This window comes from Eschrichtius robustus, chromosome 3 (genome assembly GCF_028021215.1).
Source record: "Eschrichtius robustus isolate mEscRob2 chromosome 3, mEscRob2.pri, whole genome shotgun sequence".
Taxonomy (NCBI): Eukaryota; Metazoa; Chordata; class Mammalia; order Artiodactyla; family Eschrichtiidae; genus Eschrichtius; species Eschrichtius robustus.
The window spans coordinates 158,065,321-158,087,404 of NC_090826.1; the positions used below are offsets into that span (position 1 = coordinate 158,065,321).

Genomic DNA, 22,084 nt, shown 5'->3' on the forward strand with positions numbered 1-22,084 from the left:
TTTATACCATTACCTTTGCCTGAATACTTTTACTCCTCATCCCAACATATCCAAAACCTACCTACTCTTTATCAACAGAATAGGGCACAGAACTTGGATTCTCAACGTAAAACACTTCTGTAATTAGAAACCAGAGCAATGAAAAAAAAAATTACTAAAAGTGCAGAAGTCCTTTGGTGCTCCCTTCCAGTTTGTTACTAACTCACCACTCTACCCCTGCAAAGTATTCCAGTATCCTCACTTTTAACAGCACAGATTGGTTTTATGTTATTTAAATTTATAGAAATGGAATCATACATTATGCATTCTTTCTTTCATGACTTTTTCCCCTAAATATTATATTTGTGAAATTCATCTATGTTGTGTGTAGTTGAGGTTCATTCGTTTCCATTACTATTAAATATTTCATCATTGTATAAATATACCACAATTTACATATTTATTCTATTGTTAATGGACATTTGGTTTATTTTCAATTTTTTTGGCTATGAACATTTTTGCACATGTCTTTTGCTGAACCTATGTACTTTTTTTGCACAAATACGTAAGGATGGAATTGCTGGGTCACAAGAGGTATGTATGTGCTTGTTCAGCAGTTTTCCAAAGTGGTTGCACCAAATTGCATCCTTCTCCCCACCTCTCCCCCACCCATCCCTTCCAGAACATGCCTGCTCACCAATGCAAGCTGTGTTCATTTTCTTCCCTTCCATTTTTACATCTCTATTCCTTTAATGATGCATTCGAGAATTACGTATCAGCTAAATTTACTGCACAAAAATCCTTGCCTCAAGGACTGCTTCTTGGCAGGCTAAGGCAAATAGCGAATTCTTATTCATTCATATATTTTGTTTATTCAGTAGGTGTTGATGTGACTTTTCATGGTGAGTTGGGCCATACAAGCAGGGTTTCAACCCTTAAGATTTTAAAATTTGATTTAACTTAATTTTATTATTATTTTTTAACATCCTTATTGGAGTATAATTGCTTTACAATGGTGTGTTAATTTCTGCTTTATAACAAAGTGAATCAGCTATACATATGCTTATATCCCCATATGTCCTCCCTCTTGCGTCTCCCTCCCATCCTCTCTATCCCACCTCTCTAGATGGTCACAAACCACCAAGCTGATCTCCCTGTGCTATGCGGCTGCTTCCCACTAGCTATCTAGTTTACATTTGGTAGTGTATATATGTCCATGCCACTCTCTCACTTTGTCCCAGCTTACCCTTCCCCCTCCCCGTGTCCTCAAGTCCATTCTCTACGTCTGCATCTTTATTCCTGTGCTGCCCCTAGGTTCTTCAGAACCATTTTTTTTTTTAGATTCCATATATATGTGTTAGCATACAGTATTTGTTTTTCTCTTTCTGACTTATTTCACTCTGTATGACAGTCTCTAGGTCCATCCACCTCACTACAAATAACTCAATTTTGTTTCTTTTTATGGCTGAGTAATATTCCATTGTACATATATGACACATCTTCTTTATCCATTCATCTGTTGATGGACACTTGGGTTGCTTCCATGTCCTGGCTATTGTAAATAGAGCTGCAATGAACATTGTGGTATATGACTCTTTTTGAATTATGGTTTTCTCAGGGAATATGCCCAGTAGTGGGATTGCTGGGTCATACGGTGGTTCTACTTTTAGTTTTTTAAGGAGCGTCCATACTGTTCTCCAGAGTGACTGTATCAATTTACATTCCCACCAACAGTGCAAGAGGGTACCCTTTTCTCCACACCCTCTCCAGCATTTATTGTTTGTAGATTTTTTGATGATGGCCATTCTGACCCGTGTAAGGTGATACCTCATTGTAGTTTTGATTTGCATTTCTCTAATGATTAGTGATGTTGAGCATTCTTTCATGTGTTTGTTGGCTGTCTGTATATCTTCTTTGGAGAAATGCCTATTTAGGTCTTCTGACCATTTTTGGATTGAGTTGTTTGATTCTTCTGATATTGAGCTACATGAGCTGCTTGTAAATTTTGGAGATTAATCCTGTGTCAGTTGCTTCATTTGCAAATATTTTCTTCCATTCTGAGGGTTGTCTTTTAGTCTTTTTTATGTTTTCCTTTGCTGTGCAAAAGCTTTTAAGTTTCATTAGGTCCCATTTGTTTATTTTTGTTTTTATTTCCATTTCTCTAGGAAGTGGGTCAAAAAGGATCTTGCTGTGATTTATATCATAGAGTGTTCTGCCTATGTTTTCCTCTAAGAGTTTTATAGTGTCTGGCCTTACATTTAGGTCCTTAATCCATTTTGAGTTTATTTTTGTGTATGGTGTTAAGGAGTCTTCTAATTTCATTCTTTTATATGTAGCTGTCCAGTTTTCCCAGCACCACTTATTGAAGAGGCTGTCTTTTCTCCACTGTATATTCTTGCCACCTTTATCAAAAATAAGGTGACCATATGTGTGTGAGTTTATCTCTGGGCTTTCTATCCTGTTCCATTGATCTATATTTCTGTTTTTGTGCCAGTACCATACTGTCTTGATTACTGTAGCTTTGTAATATAGTCTGAAGTCTGGGAGCCTGACTCCTCCAACTCCGTTTCTCTTTCTCAAGTTTGCTTTGGCTATTCAGGGTCTTTTGTGTTTCCATACAAATTGTGAAATTTTTTGTTCTAGTTCTGTGAAAAATGCCATTGGTAGTTTGATAAGGATTGCATTGAATCTGTAGATTGCTTTGGGTAGTATAGTCATTTTCACAGTGTTGATTCTTCCAATCCAAGAACATGGTATATCTATCCAACTCTTTGTATCATCTTTAATTTCTTTCATCAGTGTCTCATAGTTTTCTGCATACAGGTCTTTTGTCTCTTTAGGTAGGTTTATTCCTAAGTATTTTATTCTTTTTGTTGCAGTGGTAAATAGGAGTGTTTCTTTAATTTCCCTTTCAGATTTTTCATCATTAGTGTATAGGAATGCCAGAGATTTCTGTGCATTAATTTTGTATTCTGCTACTTTACCAAATTCATTGATTAGCTCTAGTAGTTTTCTGGTAGCATCTTTAGGATTCTCTATGTATAGTATCATGTCAACTGCAAACAGTGACCGTTTTACTTCTTTTCTGATTTGGATTCGTTTTATTTCTTTTTCATCTCTGATTGCTGTGGCTAAAGCTTCCAAAACTATGTTGAATAATAGTGGTGACCTTTATTAATAATATGACCTTTATTATGTTGAGGTAAATTCCCTCTATGCCTACCTTCTAGAGGGTTTTTATCATAAATGCATCCCTTAAGATTTTTAACCTGTTCCTGTCCTTCCTGCCCTTTATTTAAGATAATAAATATGTATCTTCTTCACTCTTTTGCACAAGTATAGAATTTCTGAACTGAAGATATCAGAACCCATTCTAGTCCCAAACCTTTCTTTAAACATACATGGAGACTGAGCCCTGAGTTATTGTGTCATATTTGAGGGTTAATTCTTGATAGATCATATAGGGATATGGTGTCCTGAGAGAAGGGCAGTTTGGGGTCTTTTCCACCATAGTAGAAGCAGAAGGCTTCTAGGCATATTCTTTTAAATGATAGGTTCATGATTCTGTTCAAGAAAACCTTGTAGTCTGATTCCATTAAATGAAAAATAGTTTGGCATAGTGAAAAGGGCTGGGGATTTAAATTAGTCTTGGGTTCAGAATCTGACTTGGCCACTGATGAGAAAGGTTTTGGGAAGTATACTCAGTCTTCCTGAATCAATATCCTCATTTGTAAAATGTGGCTACAACATCTATGTTACAGTATTGCTTTAAGAAATTAATTGCAATGATTTATGTAGAAGTTTGGAATATGATTAATAAGCAGAAGCTTTTTTAAAAAAATAACAACCTTCTGTTAAATTAATTAAATGATGTTTCTTTTTTAAAAAAAATTATTTATTTTATTTATTTACTTTTGGCTGTGTTGGGTCTTTGCTGCTGTGCGTGGGCTTACTCTAGTTGCAGCGAGCGGGGGCTACTCTTTGTCGCAGTGTGCGGGCTTCTCATTGTGGTGGCTTCTCTTGTTGTGGAGCACGGGCTCTAGGCACGTGGGCTTCAGTAGTTGTGGCACGCAGGCTCAGTAATTGTGGCTTGCGGCCTCTAGAGCGCAGCACAGGCTTAGTTGCTCTGCGGCATGTGGGATCTTCCCGGACCAGGGATCGAACGCGTGTCCCCTGCATTGGCAGGCAGATTCTCAACCACTGTGCCACAAGGGAAGCCCCTAAATGATCTCTTTTATCTGACATACTCCGATTTTATTCTAGTTCCTTTTTATAAGATGACTTAATTGTGCCGTCATCAATATTTTAGAGTTTACTCATTTATTTCTGGGGAATGTTCCTCTTTATTTTTGAGAGCTAGGCGATTTGATTGTTATATGCCTCATTTTGCACTCATATAGTTCAACTGTGTGGTGAAGGTCATTTTTGGACATTTTCCAATGGTCACTGTCTTCTGAGAATGAATATCTACGTATCTTCAAACAACAAATATCCACAGCTGGTCCAAGGGGGAAAACATTAAATCCAGATTGATAACTTCACTTATGCCCTTTGCCAATACTGAAAGAAACAATCTCAGTGAAAGACTCATTTTTTAATGGACCAGTCTTAACCCAGATACTTATTACTGAACTAAGTCCTAGGGTTAACAAATATGCCTTTTACAGCTTATCATCTAGTGCTTTTGTCAGAGACATATGCTGAGCTGGAAGGTCCTTCACTCTGAGTCAGTGCCATGCAGAAATTCTTGAAGTTGTCATGATCCATTGTCCACTTATAATGCTTAATTCTCTATCATTTAATTTTCCTTTATCTGTGCTCTAAACATTATCTGTGCTCTAAACATTACTCTGAGAAGTTTCCCTTTGCTTTCTAACTAGTGTAACCCCAAAGTTGATTAATTTGGTGCCATAGATACTCAAGGAAACAAATATTGAGGGACTAATTGTTGTTTGGACTGTATTTTTGTCTTTTAACAATTATACACTTGCATGCTTTCTCTATTCCAATTAGTCTGTGAAGTATTTAGGAAGAAACTTTAACTATAAATCTTTTTTTAATCCTACCTTCCTACTGGGAATTCACATTAGTGAATGAAGATTTGACACCACTGAGAGATGGCATAGAACATACCTCGGCATCTCACCCTGTTCCCTGAAGAAACTGACATACACACTGTATCATTTTCCTAGTTTCTCTTGATTACTCAAAAGAGAAGTGATGTTTATAGGTAGATAAGCCAACTAGTGTTCCCCACAACAGTGAGAAAGTCATGGGGTTACAATTGTAAATACTCACAGAACTCCAGAGAGCTGTCATGACAAACTCATTTTATTCTCCCTAAGACTTGGAGCTTTATTGGATTGCCTCTCTTGAGTCCTGTCCACTACCTAGTCTACTCAATTCTGCTTCCTCCTTTCACTGACTCAGAGCTGTGGCCTTCCCCAGCCTGAGTTCCTTGGGTCAGGGGTCAATTTACTACTGACTTAGAGCTTCCACTTCAGCCTGATTCTGGGCATCTGAGAACACTGAGCTTCAGTGTTGTGTCTCTGAGATTCTTCACCATGTCCCCTAAGTTGCAGGGAATTTTCCCAGCACTGTGCCTCCTTGGTGTCCTGTCTCTACTGCACTGCCCACTTGTCCTGTGTGGTGAGTACAGAGGTGATAGGGAAGAGGGGAGAGTTTAAACCAAGGTAAGGAGAAGAACCTTTGAGTAAGGATTAGTTAAATATAACCAAACGTCAATACAATGAAGTATTAAGAAATATATTAACATTTAATATTTTAATATTATATTAATATTTAACATAAATTATATAGTACTATATAAATATATTATAAATATATAATATTTTATTAATATTTCATTTATTAATTTAAATATTAATATTTAAATATATTAAGAAATATATTTAAACAATTTTAGTCCTTCTGATATAGGCTATAATTATGTGGGAAGCAAAATATTACAAATCCTTGAGGAGCTGATCAAGCCACAAGAAAAACCTTTTAATTTTTATATTAATGTACTATATTCAAGTGGCTACACCTAAATTCTTAAAGAATTAATTCTTCTACAGGATTAATTGCTCTTCTATTGCATCAGTTGTCAAGTAGAAAACATTTGCTATCCAGAAAGTAAAACTTTATATTATTGCAAATAAAAATAACATAATAAAAATAATATAAATATATGTATATATTATAAAAATATAATTAATATTTTATATATAATTAATATACAATATATAATATATAATATATAATGTATTATTAATATATATTATTATATTATATATTAATATATATTAAATATACAATATATATTTATTTAATTATTTTATATAAAATTAATATTATTTTATTATATTATTTATTATATTTATATGTATTATATATAAATTATTATATATAATAATTATTATATTATATATTATCTATAATAAAAATTATTATATTATATATATATTAAAATTATTATATTATATACCTTATATATAAAATAAAAATTATATTATATATAATATATAAAAATTATTATATATAAATTATTACATATATAAATTATAATATATATTTATATTTATAATATTTATATATTTTTAATATTTTTATATTTTTTTATATATTTATATTTTTATTTTTTATATTTTTTTTAATTTATAAAATCATAAATTTATAAATTTATAAATTTATAAATTTATATTTATATATTTTATTATATTTATTTATTATATTTATAGATAATATATATAAATTATTTTATATATTATATATCAAAATTACTTTATTATATTTACATATATAATATATATGTTTAATTAATTATTTTATATAAAATTAATATGTTATATATAATTAATATATATTATTATATAATACATAATATATATAATATATAAATACATTGTATATATTAATATATATTATTAATATATATTATATATTAATATATTATATATTGATATATAATATATTTATATATTATATATAATTAATGAATATTATAAAATATATTTATTTATATTATAAATATATTTTTATATATAATATAAAAATATATTATTGCAAGTAATGAATTTACTAGGATAAAATTACAAAGCAGTGCATAAACTAAAAACACTGTATAAATGAAAGGTCTTGTGGAGCAAATTAGGGAATAATTGTCCCTAAACAGTGAGCACTGAAATGGTTTGCAAGGACCTACAGGCCCCACTAGGGTAGCGTTTGTTATAAATGCAGATATGTAATTGTTTTAGTTTATAAATGGAAATATGCCAATAAAAGTATCATTTTTATTCATCTGCCATGTGATTTCCTCTAAAGAAAGAAGTTCTAAGAATATTTTAAAAATATTTACATACATTTCCCTTATGTCATCTATCAGAGCATTTAATGTAGAGCATTTTGCACAGAATGACAAAATTAGTCAACTAAAAAGAGATTTCACCAGTAGCTCTGTCTATTTCAATGGATGCTATTCATGTGATATGGGTATTTTCCCAATTCTGATGATACAAGCATTACACGCCAAGCAGAGGGAATGTGGAGTCCCAAAATGCCACCTTGTCACCTTTTGTCAAATTAATTTCCTGGGCTCCAGAATGATCGCATGCTCTTTAGGCTCTATGAACTTTTTTAATATCATAGAGTGACTTCAGAGTTATTTCTAAGGGGGGGTGGTACAAAAGTACTTTACTTTGGGAGTTTTTTATATCATAACAATGGATACTGTAAGGGAAATTCTAGGTGAGGTAAAAGAATTCATATATTCTGGGTGATTCTTCTCTCTTGGAAATTGAAATTGCTAAATCTGTTTTTCTTCCAAAGCTTTACCCCAACCCTAACACTCTCCTTGTCTTCCCTAAGCACCATCACCTCCACCTTCCAGGCCTCCTCTCCCTTCATGAGGCAGTGAAGGTAGATTGCATCCAACAAGTCACAGAGACTTGTCATGACTCCAAGTCTCTTTGTATTCATTCCCTCCTTTTTCATTCCCTCAAAATGCCCCCTTACCTCTGGTCCATGTTCAGTAGAAGATATGCTCAAATCTGTCTCACTCTGGTTTCTGAGCTTGCCTCCTTTTCATCCTTCAATAACAACTCTCTGCTGTCTCTAAGTCTTTGCTCAGATCATCACTCCAAGACAAAACCCCTGCCCGCATCTCATTCATCAAAGCAATTTTTTATCCAAACTTAAAATATACTTCCAGTTTCCTCTAGGAAATGTTATCTTATTCTTTTTCCTTTGTTTTTCTCTTTCCTCTTTTTTCTATCCATCTTGTTGGGATTTCTCGTCTTTGGGCACATTATTATAAACTGACTGATATTATGGTTTTGCTCTTCATGTGGTTGTGACTTGTTTTTCTTACAGTACTGCAAGAATGTGCATTAATGTCTGCTGAACAGCCTTATAGGGATCAATTTATATAAATATTTGTTGTATTAATTTATAAAAGGCATTTTCTAATGATGTGTTTGATTTTAGGCTTAAAAAAATATCATTTGTGAACACTAGACTTGTACACAGGTAACATTATTTTGGACCACAATGTCAAGAGCAAAGACACAAAGATACTTGATACATGTTCCCTCATCTCAAAAGGGAAAAACTGTAATATGGATAGCATAAATTGCCTGTTAAATAAGTGCTAGAGAGTGTAGAATGAAGCCACACAAAATACGGACTTTTGAGCAGGACAGATCTCATTTCTTTCTCTGACACTCAGTAACTGCCTCACTTGGAACAAGATATTTAAACTCTCCTTCTGCTATAAAAAGTGGGGAAGATGATAATGTGGATCTCTTAGGGGTGCCTGTGATGATTGGATGAGAAAATATATACATATACCATTTATGGTGTACATAGTGTCATAGAAGACATAAATAAAGTATACATAGTGTCTAGATTATAGTAAGAGCTCAATAAATAGTTGGATGGGTTATATAGTCTCTTCTTAATAACTACTGTAGGTACCCAGAGAAATAAATAATGACTAGATGTTGGGGCAATAAGAGAAAGAAGCCTTCACAGAACAAACTTGCGTAGCAAACGGAAAAGAAGAGTGGCATTCTAGATAGAAGACAGAGGATATAAACACACGTACAGATGTGGGAATATGAGTGGCATATTTGGCTAGATAGACTAATTAGCCTACATATAGAATGCAGTGATAGTCAAGGTTAAACTATCCATGAGAAAGGCCAGGAAAGGGTCTTCTGAATATCCATGGGTTGGTAAATATTTTAAACATTTACTTCAAGAAAATATGCAATTCTTAAACTACTGTTATTTGGTTTCAGACCTAATGAAGCTATAAAGGGATGGATGTTATTTGTCATTGCTCTTGATAATTTGAAAATATTTTCATACAGGTTACATTCAACTTCTCATTTTGGAGGCTCCAAATGGAATTATTTAGTTGGAAGGAAATGACTCGGTTGGAGTACGTTAGCAAATCAGGAACAGAGAGAGCAGACTCAGTGTCTCTGTTTTCCAATCTCTCTTCAGTGATGAGATATTCTAAAGGTGGAAGTTAGATTCTTAGCCATAGGATTCTCCTCATGGTGATTTTACTAACATCCTAATTTTTGTAGTAGACAGACTGGTGAAGTACATGGGAATATGATGACCCCTCCTGTATCTTTAGTTCTTTAAGAGTGGCACAAATTTCTCCTTTTCCCCTACCCCTCAGTACAAGATATTTTTTAAAAACTTACTCACTTGTTAGCTTTTAGAGGTATGTTGCCCAATACCAGGGCCAAAGAATGGCAGAATCACCACAGAAAAAAGTGTTTTGCCACTAGCTGTGTCCATTTCTATGGAGATGTGGTTTCATATATAAGTTATGAGCAATATATAAGTTTCAAGCTAAATGCCAAGCAGATGGCATGTGGTGTCCTGAAGCACCAACACGTGATCTGAGTAAGGGCTATGGAATTATGCTATTTTAGAAATTTCTTCATATTACAGTGATGGAGATTATTAAGGGAAGGTCTCATGTTAGGTAAAAGAGATTGTATACCCTGCATGACTCTTGGAGTGGATAAATTTGTTAAAAAGCACTGCCCCGGTTACAACCTTTTTTCCCCCGTATTGTTTGTTCCTATTCTCTTGACCTTCTTGGTTTTCTTTTCTTTTCTGAGTCAATGAAAATAGGCCACATCTAATAGATAAGCTGGACTTTTGTTTCTTGGTATGTGTTCTCTTTTCTTCCCTTGCTTCTGGTCCATATGCCTTAACCTACAGTATAAAACCTGCCCACATCTAGTGAACCTGCCTTTCTAAACTTACTTCCTTTCTTCCTTCTTTACCTTCCATACTCTGGAACATCATCATGCCATCTACTTTTTGCTTATTCAGTAGAATTAACGTGATGCCATTGATGTTCTGTATCAGTGTGGTATTCTGTGGATGTCCACATGGTCATGATATCTTCAGACTCTATTATGACAGGGACAGGTGAGTTATCATAGCCAAGGTCTTAAAATGCAGATATATGATCTTGAAACTTCCATGTGTATGCAAACTGTTTGTGATCCTCTTTTCTGATAGGAATGGAAAAGAAGGCCTCTGCTAAATCAGTGGCCTCGTTTATCCAAAGACACACGAATCTGCTCTAGCAAATATTCCACATCTGGTACAGTGGATGCATGCAATAGGGGCTAAAATGCTGTTGGGTTTTCAGTAGTTTACTGTAATTCTCCAGAATCCTAATTTTTGTAGTAGACAGACTGGTGAAGTACATGGGGATATGATGACCCCTCCTGCATCTTTAGTTCTTTAAGAGTGGCACAAATTTCTCCTTCTCGCCTACCCCTCAGTACATGATATTTTTAAAAACTTACCTTCTTTGCCTCCCGCTGGAGGTAGTATTGACGGCTTCTACTTGGCCCTCTTGGGTAGGACAGCTCTTACCTCATAGACAAAGGACCATTATGGAGGTTGTGCCAATGACCCATTTTATCTACCCTGTTTATACCTTCAAAGGTAATGGAAATGGCCACCAAGTGGTCTAATAGCAGGGCCATGATGTTTCCAGGTGTCCACGTCAACTGAAGCTCTATGTCCAATAATCTTTGGATTATTGTGCACCTCTCACCTGTGCACAGTTACCTATGTAAATAGACATAGGTCCTCTTGGAAGACTGGGGCACTCATTACTGTGCATACTTCCCAAGGTGTTGTAGTATCTTTAGTCTTGGAAACTGTCTTTTTCTTCAGTGAAGGAGACATCTGAGGATAGTACTTGTAGATACTATAGCCCATCAGTTTAATATTTTACCTGACTTCCCTGATGGCCTGTTTTATTTAAGTTTCTCATGCACTGTTTGTGGATCCTGACAGCATTCCCTTTCAGAGAGGTACTCAGCACCATGCCACGTCTATTATTCCAACCTGCAAGCCATCTTTTTTATTCTTTCTATGAGCTCTTTTCTCATAGATATTTTAGAGACAGTAAGTATATTCTTGGGGGGTTGGATGGACAGGTTTGAATGGGAACAATGAGTCAGAGATTGTGGATTTATTTCACATCTTTACAGTCTCTCCCAGATGTACATCTCTGCATTTAGCCTGAAATCAGTGGAGTGTGCCACTAGTACAATGAGACTTTGGGCCAAATTCAGCCTTCATGCCAAAATGGCTCCTAAATAGTGTCAAGTTTAGTGAATTGTCAATAAAATGGAACAAATCTTAAGTGCTTGTCATTCCATTGGAGCCTTTCTAAGGTTCCCCAGCCTCAGGCCTACAGAAGGGCAGCATAGGTCCTGGGTTTGGCTAAGTGAGCAGATGGGCAGAGAATATAGAAGGACAGAAGGAAGCCTCCTACAAACCACACAGATTCTGGGAAGTGTTAATATAAGCATCCGACATGCTGACCCTCTTTCACTTTTATGTCTCACATCAAGATTGCGATTCTCCCCCTGTCATTGCCCATGGACATCATAAACTAATCAGTTCATTCCTTGGATTAAAAAGTGGTGATGCTATATACGAATGTGATGAAGGGTACACCCTGGTTGGAAAGAACAAACTCTCCTGCACTTCTTCAGGCTGGTCACCTGCAGCCCCTCAATGTAAAGGTAACTCCAGCTCCCTCTTTAGCTTTGTGGGGGGGGGATTATCTTGAAAGGCTTGAGAGCACAGTTTCTTCTCTGCCAGAGGCAGCAAAAAAATATTTGATTTGATTTGATTTATTTAAAATACTATATTCTGACGGTACCCAAAGCAAAAATACAGAGGGCACAACAGAAACATTAATCTCCCCTACTTCTTTCTCCCAGGTGCAAAATTCAGCCTCTGTGAGGCAGCCCCTATTCTTCGTTTCTTGTATACTTCCAGAAATATTCTACAGGTGGTACATCTTATCTGAGTGTAGTTGTGGCCCATAGCAAAATTGTCATGGAAAGTTGGTCTAGCATGAATGTCGACTCCCATGGGATAATTGTAAGCATCGTGGTGAGGTCACAGGTATTTCCATCAGAGCCAGGGCAGGGCACCACCAGCTCAGGACGTAGGCATGTTGTGGGTGGGGGACTCCTAGTGTGCCAGCTGTGTGGCAACAAGAGGGGTAAAGATGGGGTCTGATTGTTACATGCACACAGGTTTAATATCACTTTGTCATCAACAACCGCAGGGATTACTTGCCACCATTGTCTCCATTGCACATGGGAGGATAATAGGCGAGAGGGAAAATCTTGTATCCAGCATCTTACAGGGATCAAGATACGAGAGGTAGTTGATTTGATAGATGAGGATTTGGGGTCACATGCCCTTTTTATATTCTGTCATGCTGTTTAAAATTGTTATGTCCTTGGGCAAGTTACTTAACTTTTCTGTATCTCACTTTCTCCTAGATAAAATAGTGAGACTTAAATAAGATAATCACATAAAGTACTAGCCCAAAGTCAATACGTAGCCAATGCTCAATAAATATGTTAATGAAAACTATTTTTATTCTCAAGATGAAAGAAAAGGTAAAACAATTAGCAGCACTTAAATATAGTTCATTCTTAGTACCGTAGACGCATATCTTTTTCTTAGATCTACAGATTGCTTAAAATTATGTTTCCATTTTAGCTTTGTGTCTGAAACCAGAGATAGAACATGGAAGGTTATCTGTGGATAAGGATGGATATGTTGAACCTGAAGATGTCACTGTCCAGTGTGACTCTGGCTATGGTTTGGTTGGTTCCCAAAGTATCACTTGTTCAGAAGACAGAACGTGGTACCCGGAGGTGCCCAAGTGTGAGTGGGTAAGTGGCACAATTCAAGGCAGTTTACAATCTATCAAACCCTAAAATGGGTGTCTCCCTCAAAGCACTGTCCTGCCAGCAAAGGTGACATCTGACTTGTCAAGATTCATTCATACAAAGGAACTCTCAATTTTGCCTTGAAGCCCTCTGGTCAGAAAGGAGTGATGTTTTCCTGCTCTCACTTGAGAACAGGGAAAACTGAGCCCCTTTGGAGTGGAGGGTCTCAGAGACCTGGGAGTACTGACTTCTTAACTTTACTTTTCTAGGGGATATGGTATACTGTTATCCCATTTCTGGATGGTCAGCGGAAATAGTCTCTGTTCCCACAGAGGCTTTCTGCGAAGCCGTCTCAGAAAAGAGTTATATTCTTCTTAGGAAGACGATGGTGGGGTCCAAGGTGTTTTCTGGTTTTCCTGCTCATCCACCAGTTCTAGGTGGGTCTTGGTCCTGAATCTGTAGTCCTGCCTTTGTCAGCATGAACTATGCCCCCTAACAATTGGGAGAGAAGCCTTTTAAGCACACGCATCACATATTTCTCTTTTAGGAGTACCCTGAAGGCTGTGAGCAAGTGGTCAAAGGCAAGAAACTCATGCAGTGGCTCCCAACCCCAGAGGAGGTGAGATTGGCCCTGGAGGTGTATAAGCTGTACCTGGAGATTCAACAACTGGAGCTTCAGAACGATAAGGCAAAGCAAGCCACTCAGGAGTGTTCACTGTAATGTTTCCCACGAAGGGGAGGAAAATGTGCCTTGCTGCCTTAAATCCAATATGGATCACTTCAGTTAATCACCTTTACCATCTCTTCTACACCATCAATTGTGCTAATAATTATCTAGAAAGGATAATTGGTTAATATTTAGTGCTTTGAGGCTGTATAATTATTGATCATTTTCTGATTCATTTTTTTGCTTTTCTGGACACAGAGTACACATTTTATCAATTAAAAAATTTACATATCCAACAGTATTTTGTCTTCGTGGTCATTAGGACTCTGTGAAATGAGGTCTGTGAAAAAACCCATACATAAAGTTGATACATTTATTTTACGGTAGGGACCTTGGACATGTGAACGTGGGTTCACACCAATACATTTCCCTGGATTGCCTTTACTCCACAGTTCCACATGTACAAGTCACTCAGGTGTTAAATATCAACACACCCCAAAAGCCTTGTCCGTTGTCCCCCATGAAGCAGTCATGTCCTTTTCTAAACCCCCATGCACTTGGCCTCTGCCTCACTAATGCTCCCTCTTGCCTTTGCCTTGCAAGAGGGGGATTCATGTCTGTGTCTGATCTCCTGATTCCATCCTCAGGAACAAACTCTGAAAACCTGATGAATGGAAGCCCACCCGACAGCCACCTTTGTGCTCCCAAGTCCTCAATCCAATTGGTCCTATTTTCCTTTTTAGAAAAGTAAAATGGTCAAGCAACTGTCCCCCACTTGAAGAGAAACCCCATACCAATTACATTTATGTCTTGGAGTGTTTGGAGGCTTTTATTCCTTGCACTCACCACTTCCTCCAACTCTTGCATCCTCTGAAATCTCTCTTTCATTCATATCTCGGTTCCTTTGCCTCATCTCTTTTGTACACAGAACTCTATGGGGAACATTGGCCTCTTTTGTTTAATTTCCCCAAACATACTCCAATGAGGCAATGGTGTGTAGCAGACTCTCACTAAACCTTAGATACTACAGAGGGGCTTGAACTGTTAGAGAAACCTACTTAATACAGAGGTATTCATTCATGGTCTTAAAAGCCATCATCTGCTCCTGCTACTAGGAATTATTTTGGTTTCCCCTGATTCAAGGATTTGTGAATTACTAGTTTCCTTGAGAAGTGATCCCAGGAAGCACTGTGAGCGAGTGGGTAGTAAGATGCGGAAGGGAGGACAGCCTAAAGAGGAAGCATGTTTGAAGGGATCATTGTTGTTGCTAACAGGATCTACACTATGCTGAGTGCCCCTTGAAGGTGTGTGGAACACAACACAGAATGTACTTCTGAGGATTAGAACCTGAGGTTTAAAAATTTTTTTTATTGAAGTATAGTTTATTTACAATGTTGTGTTTATTTCAGGTGTATAGCAAAGTGATTCAGTTTTACATACATATATATTTTTTTCAGATTCTTTTCCCTTATAGGTTATTACAATATATTGAGTATAGTTCCCTGTGCTATACAGTATGTCCTTGTTTGTTATCTATTTTATATTTAGTAGTGTGTATATGTTAATCCCAAACTCCTAATTTATCCCTCAGCCCCCCTTCCCCTTTGGTAACCATAAGTTTGTTTTCTATGTCTGTGGGTCTATTTCTGTTTTGTTTATAAGTTCTTTTGTATCATTTTTTTTCAGATTCCACATACAAATGATATCATATGATATGTGTCTTTCTCTGTTTAGCTTACTTCACTCACCATGATAATCTCTAAGCCCATCCATGTTGTTGCAAATGGCATTCTTTCATTCTTTTTTATGGCTGAGTAATATTCCATTGTATAAATATACCACATCTTCTTTATCCCTTCATCTGTCAATGGGCATTTAGGTTGCTTCCATGCCTTGGCTACTGTAAACAGTGTTGCAATGAATATTGTGGTGCATGTATCTTTTCAAATTATGGTTCTCTCCAGGTATATGCCCAGGAGTGGGATTGCAGGATCATATACACAGAAATCTGTTGCATCTATACACTAACAATGAAAGATCAGAAAGAGATATGGAGACAATCTCATTTACCATTGCATCAAAAAGAATAAAATACCTAGGAATAAACCTACCTAAGGAGGCAAAAGACCTGTACTCCAAAAACTATAAGATGTGGCTGAAAGAAATCAAAGATGACACAAACAAATGGAAAGATATATCATATTCTTGGATTAGAAGAATCAATATCGTCAAAATGACTATACTACCCAAGGCAATCTATAGATTCAATGCAATCCCTATCAAAATACCAATGGCATTTTTCACAGAACTAGAACAAAACATTTTAAAATTTGTATGGAAACACAAAAGACCCCAAATAGCCAAAGCAACCTTGAGAAAGAAAAATGGAGTTGGAGGAATCAGGCTCCCTGACTTCAGACTATATGACAAAGGTACAGTAATCAAAACAGTTAGTAATGGCACAAAAAGAGACATATAGATTAATGGAACAGGATAGAAATCCCAGAAATAAACCTATGCACCTATGGTCAATTAATCTACCACAAAGGAGGCAAGAATAGACAATGGAGAAAAGACAGTCTCTTCAATAAGTGGTGCTGGGAAAACTGGACAGCTACATGTAAAAGAATGAAATTAGAACATTCTCTAACACCACATACAAAAATAAACTAAAAATGTATTAAAGACCTAAATGTTAAGACTGGATACTACAACACTCCTAGAGGAAAACATAGGCAGAACACTCTTTGACATAAAATGCAGCAATATTTTTGGATCCCTCTCCTAGAGTAATGGAAATGAAAACAAAAATAAACAAAAGAGACCTAATTAAATTTAAAAGCTTTTGCACAGTAAAGGAAACCATAAACAAAATGAAAAGACAACCTACAGAATGAGAGAAAATATTTGCAAATGATTCAAACAACAAGGGATTAATCTCCAAAATATATAAACAGCACATACAGCTTAATATCAAAAACAAAAAACAAAAAACCAACCCAATCAAAAAATGGGCAGAAGCTCTCAGTAGACATTACTCCAAAGAAGATATACAGATGGCCAAAGGGCACGTGGAAAGATGCTCAACATTGCTAATTATTAGAGAAATGGAAATCAAAACTACAATGAGGTATCACCTCACATTGGTAAGAGTGGCCATCATCAAAAAGTCTACAAATAACAAATGCTTGAGAGGCTGTGGAGAAAAGGGAAATTTCCTACATTGTTGGTGGGAATGTAAATTGGTACAGCCACTAAGGAGAACAGTATGGAGCTTCATTAAAGAACTAAAAGTGGACATGAGGTGTTTATCCACTCAGCCCTTCTCCTCATTGGAACAGGTTTGCTCCAGTAGCACTGTCTCCCAGGACATCTGACCTGCACTGTGAGGACCAGCTGAGCACCCACCTGAAGACGCCAACAGTGGGAGCCAATGACATCTAAAGGGCTGTTTACAGTGACCTCCAGGTTAGGGATATGGGTGGAGGACTGATGACCTCTTCTACAGCTGCCTTTTCTGTATGGCTCTGTGGACATGGTGTTCCTGTCGATCACACTTTCTATCTCTATTCAAATCTCTCACTTCCCTGTATCAGACCTCTGCATCGCTTGCTTTTTGTTGGCTCTAGCTCAATTCCCATCCCTTTCTTAGAGTGATTCATTTAGCTTTCCAGCTCCCATTGGACATTGCACCTATAGTGGTATCTCTTGTTATCCGAATTCTCACAAATGGAATATTTGCTAAACCTGCCAGCAAAACAACTTAATTGAAATTTACAAATAAGTCAAAAATCCATTATAACAGATCTTGAGTTTCCCTTTTTGGTTCTGGGCATGAAGATGTAGGATGGGTTCCCATGATGCCTCAGACACATCTCAATAGGATCACCTCTCTGCTCTCATTATTTAAGTGTCCTGTGCTTTTTCAATACTACTTCTCCACTTTATTCACTAAAAATATGATCAATGAAAGTGGAAGAGACTGTTAAGAACGTAGCTGAGACTAAGGTGCCTAGAAAAGACTCATCAGAAGAATTTACAAGAGGAGAATTGGTTCAACGTGATGCTCACTGCTGGTTGTTTTAAGAGGAAGGAAAGGAGCCTGGATAACTTCATACCAAATATTAAAAATAACTTTTAGAACATACAGGAAAATAATTGCCATTGCCTTATAAGCAGGTGGGAAGATATATCACATGAAAACCAAAACTAAAAAAAAAAAATGAATTGTCAGCATATGTTATCAGGGGCAATATAATTATAAGAAAAAGAAATCCAAACACATGTCCATTTTATGTGTGTGGCTTCCTGTAGTGGTTCTTTCTATGTACCTCCAAAGTCTGCATGGCCTGGAGGAGAGGATGTTGACTAGTTCCTTAGGGTTAGATACAGACAACTATCAGGCACTTACTGTTTCACTCACTGGCTTTAACTAAATCTCACTCACCTTCTCCCACCAGAAAGAACGACTATACGCCTCTTCCCAACTCCCTCCTCTTGCTACCAAGCCTCATTCAGAAAATCCTTCAATCATTTAATAATATTTTTTAAACAATATTTCCTTGCTTATTTTCTTTTAAGTGCTATTTGAATTGGTTTTATATCATTTTTTTCAGTATTTTTAGTAATTTATTTTCTTTTTTCTTTCTTGCTTTATTTACTTATTTTGATTAATAGACTATACTTAGGACAGGTTTTTATTAAAAAAATTTTTTTAACATCTTTATTGGAGTATAATTGCTTTACACTGCTGTGTTAGTTGCTGCTGTATAACAAAGTGAATCAGCTATATGTATACATATATCCCAATATCCCCTTCCTCTGCATCTCCCTCCCACTCCTCTAGGTGGTCACAAAGCACCAAGCTGATCTCCCTGTGCTATGTGGCTGCTTCCCACTAGCTATCTATTTTATATTTGGTAGTGTATAAATGTCAGTGCTACTCTCTCACTTAGTCCCAGCTTATACTTCCCCCTCTCCATGTCCTCAGGTCCATTCTCTACTCCTGCATCTTTATTCCTGTCCTGCCCCTAGGTTCTTCAGAACCTTTTTTTTTTTTTTTTAGATTCCATATATATGTGTTAGCATACAGTATTTGTTTTTCTCTTTCTGACTTATTTCACTCTGTATGACAGACTTTAGGTCCATCCACCTCCCTACAAATAACTCAATTTCATTTTTTTATGGTTGAGTAATATTCCATTGTATATATGTGCCGCATCTTCTTTATCCATTCATCTGTTGATGGACACTCAGGATGCTTCCAAGTCCTGGCTGTTGTAAATAGTGCTTCAATGAACATTGTGGTACATGACTCTCTGAATTATGGTTTTCTCAGGGTATATGTCCAGTAGTAGGATTGCTGGGTCATAGGATAGTTCTATTTTTGGTTTTTTAAGGAACCTCCATACTGTTCTCCATAGTGGCTGTATCAATTTACATTCCCACCAACAATGCAAGAGGGTTCCCTTTTCTCCACACCCTCTCCAGCATTTATTGTTTATAGATTTTTTGATGATGGCCATCCTGACTGGGGGGAGGTGATATCTCATTGTACTTTTGATTTGCATTTCTCTAATGATTAGTGATGTTGAGCATCCTTTCATGTGTTTGTTGGCAATCTGTAAATCTTCTTTGGAGAAATGTCTATTTAGGTCTTCTGACCATTTTTGGATGGGTTGTTTGGTTTTTTGATATTAAGCTGCATGAGCTGCTTGTATATTTTGGAGATTAATCTTTTATCACTTGCATCATTTGCAAATATTTTCTTCCATTCTGAGGGTTGTCTTTTCAACTTGTTTATGGTTTCCTTTGCTGTGCAAAAGCTTTTAAGTTTCATTAGGTCCCATTTGTTTATTTTAGTTTTTATTTCCATTTCTCTAGGAGGTGGGTCAAAAAGGATCTGGCTGTGATTTATGTCATAGAGTGTTCTGCCTATGTTTTCCTCTAAGAGTTTTATAGTGTCTGGCCTTACATTTAGGTTTAATCCATTTTGAGTTTATTTTCGTGTATGGTGTTAGGGAGTGTTCTAATTTCATTCTTTTACATGTAGCTGTCCAGTTTTCCCAGCACCACTTATTAAAGAGGCTGTCTTTTCTCCATTGTATATTCTTGCCTCCTTTATCAAAAGTAAGGTGACAATATATGCGTGGGTTTATCTCTGGGCTTTCTATCCTGTTCTATTGATCTATATTTCTGTTTTTGTGCCAGTACCATACTGTCTTGGTTACTGTAGCTTTGTAGTATAGTCTGAAGTCTGGGAGCCTGATTACTCCAGCTCCATTTTTCTTTCTCAAGATTGCTTTGGCTATTCAGGGTCTTTTGTATTTCCATACAAATTGTGAAATTTTTTGTTCTAGTTCTGTGAAAAATGCCAGTGGTATTTTGATAGGGATTGCATTGAACCTGTAGATTGCTTTGGGTAATATAGTCATTTTCACAAAGTTGATTCTTCCAATCCAAGAACATGGTATATCTCTCCATCTGTTTGTATCATGTTTGATTCCTTTCATCAGTGTCTTATAGTTTTCTGCATATAGGACTTTTGTCTCCTTAGGTAGGTTTATTCCTAGGTATTTTACTCTTTTTGTTGCCATGGTAAATAGGAGTGTTTCCTTAATTTCTCTTTCAGATTTTTCATCATTAGTGTATAGGAATGCCAGAGATTTCTGTGCGTTAATTTTGTATCCTGCTATGTTACCAAATTCATTGATTAGCTCTAGCAGTTTTCTGGTAGCGTCTTTAGGATTCTCTGGGTATAGTATCGTTTCATCTGCAAACAGTGACTGTTATACTTCTTTTTTGATTTGGATTCGTTTTATTTCTTTTTCTTCTCTGATTGCTGTGGCTAAAACTTCCAAAATTATGTTGACTAATAGTGTTGAGAGTGGGCAACCTTGTCTTGTTCCTGATCTTAGTGGAAATGGTTTCAGTTTTTCACCATTGAGAACAATGTTGGCTGTGGGTTTGTCATATATGGCCTTTATTATGTTGACATAACTTCCGTCTATGCCTACCTTCTGGAGAGTTTTTATCATAAATGGGTGTTGAAATTTGTTGAAAGCTTTTTCTGCATCTACTGAGGTGATCGAATGGTTTTTCTTCTTCAGTTTGTTAATATGGTGTATCACATTGATCGATTTGTGTATATTGAAGAATCCTTGCATTCCTGGGATAAACTCCACTTGATCATGGTTTATGATGCTTTTAATGTGCTGTTAGATTCTGTTTGCTAGTATTTGGTTGAGGATTTTTGCATCTATGTTCATTAGCGATATTGGCCTGTAGTTTTTTCTTGTGACATCTTTGTCTGGTTTTGGTATCAGGGTGATGGTGGCCTCATAGAATGAGTTTGGGAGTGTTCCTCCCTCTGCTATATTATGGAAGAGTTTGAGAAGGATAGGTGTTAGCTCTTCTCTAAATGTTTGATAGAATTTGCCTGTGAAGCCATCTGGTCCTGGGCTTTTGTTTGTTGGAAGATTTTTAATCACAGTTTCAATTTCAGTGCTTGTGATTGTCTGTTTATTTTTTCTGTTTCTTCCTTATTCAGTCTCAGAAGGTTGTGCATGTCTAAGAATTTGTCCATTTCCTCCAGGTTGTCCATTTTATTGCCATATAGTTGCTTGTAGTAATCTCTCATGATGCTTTGTATTTCTGTGGTGTCAGTTGTTACTTCTTCTTTTTCGTTTCTAATTCTGTTGATTTGAGTCTTCTCCCTTTTTTTTCTTGATGAGTCTGGTAATGGTTTATCAATTTTGTTTATCTTCTCAAAGAACCAGCTTTTAGTTTTATTGATCTTTGCTATCATTTCCTTCGTTTCTTTTTCATTTATTTCTGATCTGATGTTTATGATTTCTTTCCTTCTTCTAACGTTGGTTTTTTTTTGTTGTTGTTGTTCTTCTTTTTCTAATTGCTTTAGGTGTAAGGTTAGGTTGTTTATTTGAGATGTTTCTTGTTTCTTCAGGTAGGATTGTATTGCTATAATCTTCCATTTTAGAACTGCTTTTGCTGCATCCCATAGGCTTTGGGCCATCGTGTTTTTATTGTCATTTTTTTCTAGGTATTTTTTGATATCCTCTGATTCCTTCAATGATGTTCATTTAGTAGTGTATTGTTTAGGCTCCATGTATTTGTATTTTTTACAGTATTTTTTTCCTGTAATTGATATCTAGTCTCATGGTGTTGT

General features: G+C 36.2%; 1 protein-coding gene across 1 annotated transcript in view; it reads left to right on the forward strand.

Moving 5' to 3' along the window:
* Positions 1-14,158, forward strand: part of LOC137763000 (zona pellucida sperm-binding protein 3 receptor-like) — a 53,041-nt gene extending 38,883 nt beyond the window's left edge. The window contains exons 9-11 of the mRNA XM_068541648.1: positions 11,889-12,062; positions 13,060-13,235; positions 13,780-14,158. Coding sequence (XP_068397749.1) covers positions 11,889-12,062; positions 13,060-13,235; positions 13,780-13,953 — 524 coding nt within the window. The 3' untranslated portion in view covers positions 13,954-14,158. The remainder of the gene's footprint in view (positions 1-11,888; positions 12,063-13,059; positions 13,236-13,779) is intronic.
* Positions 14,159-22,084: the final 7,926 nt, after the last annotated feature.